Source organism: Humulus lupulus, chromosome 6 (genome assembly GCF_963169125.1).
Source record: "Humulus lupulus chromosome 6, drHumLupu1.1, whole genome shotgun sequence".
In the NCBI taxonomy this organism is placed as follows: Eukaryota; Viridiplantae; Streptophyta; class Magnoliopsida; order Rosales; family Cannabaceae; genus Humulus; species Humulus lupulus.
The window spans coordinates 99,008,761-99,012,232 of NC_084798.1; the positions used below are offsets into that span (position 1 = coordinate 99,008,761).

The 3,472-nt window shown below is 37.9% G+C and overlaps 1 protein-coding gene across 1 annotated transcript; it reads right to left on the bottom strand.

The window, feature by feature from the left end:
- Positions 1-375: 375 nt before the first annotated feature.
- Positions 376-3,001, bottom strand: LOC133785338 (uncharacterized). The gene is made up of 3 exons (XM_062224587.1): positions 2,825-3,001; positions 2,477-2,595; positions 376-1,024 (listed from the first exon to the last, which is right to left on the bottom strand). Exons 1-3 carry the CDS (start codon positions 2,999-3,001, stop codon positions 376-378), a joined length of 945 nt encoding a protein of 314 aa, XP_062080571.1.
- Positions 3,002-3,472: the final 471 nt, after the last annotated feature.

Genomic DNA, 3,472 nt, shown 5'->3' on the forward strand with positions numbered 1-3,472 from the left:
AATTTACCCACTTAGTCATTCTAAAGGGTAATTTGGTAATCATGCCACTAGTACTAATTACCTCAAAGAATAATAATTTCCCATCCCGTCGAATATTTCCTTTTATGACATTCTGTTATTATCGCTTGAAATAATCCACTATTTTTTTAAAATTAATAAAAAGAAATAATCATGTAATTGAAATAAATGCATGTTCTCACATTGACGAGTCTAAAACACATATAACTCATATAAACATTCACTTATGAAATCACATAATTTGCAAAATGACCAATATACCATTGGTCTGTCAAAATTACCAAAATGACTTTTCTTTAAGAAAGACGATATTACAACTATCCTCCCCCCCCCCCCCCCCCCTTAAAAGAATTTCATTCACAAAGGTTTCCTGAACAATTCTGGATAGTTCTCTCTCATGTGCAACTCCAATTCCCAAGTGGCTTCTTCCACCGCACTACTCTTCCACAGAACCTTAACCAATGGAATTGTCTTGTTTCTCAACACTTTGTCCTTCTTATCCAATATCTGTAATGACACTACCTCATATGAAAGATCTTCCTGTAGGCTCAAGGTCTCATACCTAAGAACATGAGACGAATATGACACATATTTTCTCAACATAGATACGTGAAATACATTGTGCACTCCTGGCAGTGTTAGTGGCAATGCTGGCCGATAAGCCACTTGCCCAATTATTTCCAGAATCTCAAACGAGCCTACAAATGTGGGACTTAACTTCCATTTCTTTATGAATCTTCTAACTCCTTTCATTGGTGATACTCTAAAGAAGATATAATCACCAACTGAAAACTCTATATCCCTTCTCTTGGGATCTGCATAAATCTTTTGCCGATCTTGAGATGTAATCATCCGTGGTCTAATCTGAGCAATAGCTTCATTTGCTTCTTGAACTGATTTCGGTTCAAGAAACATACTTTCTCCCATCTCATCCCAATGTATTGGCCTTCTACACTTGCGACCATATAACATCTCATACGGTGCTACTCCAATAGTCGCCAGATAACTGTTGTTGTAGGAGAACTAAATCAATGGGAGATACTTACTCCATGATCCACTAAAATCCAGGACACATGCTCTCAGCATATCTTCTAGAATCTAAATCATTCTTTCACTCTATCCGCTGTTTACGGATGAAAAGAAGGTTGACATAAAGGTTGGGTCTCTGTCCGACAATATAGACTTCGATGTAGACTTCTAGTACCCATAGCTCTCTGTAGACTTCCCCAAAACTTTGACATAAAGGCTGGGTCTCTGTTCGACAATATAGACTTCGGTGCCCCATGAAGTATAACTATCTCTTGTAATTATAATTGGGCATACCGGTCAGCTGTATACACTATTCTAATAGGTAGAAAGTGCACTGACTTTGTGTATCTATCCATAATCACCCAAATCGAATCATGTTTTTCGTGGTCGTTGGTAGTTCCACCATGAAATACATTATTATATCATGGACAATGGTTGTAACAACCTGACTTGTCATTGATGTTCTGTTTTCACTAGCTGACAAGTAAGACATCTAGCCACATAATCCACCACATCCCTTCTCATACCAGGCCACCAATACAAATTCTTTAACTCCTTATACCATTTGGTCGTACCTGGGTGCAACGAGTAAGGTGTGGTGTGAGCTTCCTCAAGAATCTCTTTCTTTAGCTCTTCATTACCAGGCACGCAGATCCTATTCTGGCATCTCAGTATATCGTTCCCATAAATGGAAAATGTGCATTGTTCCCATTCTGAACCTCGTGTTTGTGTTTCAACAATTGTGGATCATCGTCCTGTCGTTCTTTAATCATTTCCAAAAGTGTTGACTGTAAAGATATATTGGATAATTCGCCAGTTATCAACTCGATACCAACCCGCTTTATTTCCACCATCAATGTGGGTGTAACTTTTCTCAATTCATACATTTGTCCAGGACCTCTGCGAATCAAGGCATCTGCCAGTACATTCGCCTTTCCCAGATGATATAAGATATCGCAGTCGCAGTCTTTTATCTAGTCTAACCATCTTCTTTGTCTCATATTCAAATATTTTTTGTGTAAATAAGTACTTGAGACTTTTATGATCTGTATAGATCTCACATTTCTCACCATAAAGGTAGTGCCTCCAAATCTTCAAGGAAAACAACACCATCACCAACTCCAAGTCATGAGTGGGATAGCGTTTTTTATGATCCTTTAATTTTCAAGATGCATACTTTATTACCTTCCCAACTTGCATCAGGACGCATCCTAATCCCATTTTTTATGCATCATAATATACCACAAATCTTTCCTTATTAGAAGGAAGGATTAACACAAGTGTTGAGATAAGTTTCTCTTTCAACTCCTAGAAACTAGTCTCACACTTGTCTGCCCTGCAAAACTTCATGTTTTTCTTTGTCAATTCAATCAATGGTGTCGTAATTTTAGAAAAACCTTCCACAAACCACCGATAGTAACCAACCAACCTAAGAAAGCTTCTCACTTCAGATGCTTTCTTTGGTCTAGGCCAGTTCTTTACTGCATTTATCTTGATTGGGTCTACCATAACTCCATCCTTACTCACTATATGATCCAAGAATGTCACCTGGGGCAGCCAAAATTTACATTTCTTTTATTTGGCATATAACTTATGTTCTCCTAACTGTTGAAGAGTTAACCATAAATGTTCCTCATGTTCTTCCTCCGAACTCGAGTGTTAAGAATATCTTCAATGAATACCATGATGAACTTATCCAAAAAATCCTTGAACACTCCGCTCGGTTCATTAAATCCATAAATACGGCATGAGCATTAGTCAACCCAAACAACATCACCAAGAATTCATAGCGCCCATCTCTAGTACGGAAAGCCATCTTTGGTATGTCCTCCTCTCTAATTCTCAGTTGACAATATCTCAAATGTAGATCTATCTTCGAGAACACCCTTTTTCCTTGAAGTTGATCGAATAAGTTATCAATTTGCGGTAGAGGATACTTGTTCTTGATTGTCATCTTGTTAAGTTCTTTGTAATCTATACACATTCTCATTGATCCATCCTTCCTCTTCACAAATAAAATTGGTGCTCCTCATGGAGAATAGCTCGGTCTTATGAATCCCATGTCCAACAATTCCTACAGTTGAATCTTCAGTTCATTTGGTGCCATTCTGTATGATTCTCATGAGATTGACATTGTTTCCAGTGCAAATTCAGTAGTAATTTTGATCTCTTGATGAGGTGGTAACCTGGTAATTCTTCAGGAAATACATCCAAGAATTCTCTGACTGTTCTTGTTTTGGTAGGATTTTGCATTACTACCTTGTTGGTGTTAATCACATTAGTGAGGAACCCCATGCATCCATTTCGTAACATTTCCCTTGCTTTGAGTGATGTCACAATCGATATTCTTATTCCACTTGCGGCTCTTATGAACACAAATGGCTCTTGCCCCTTTGGTGTAAATCTTACACCTTTACTTTTGCAA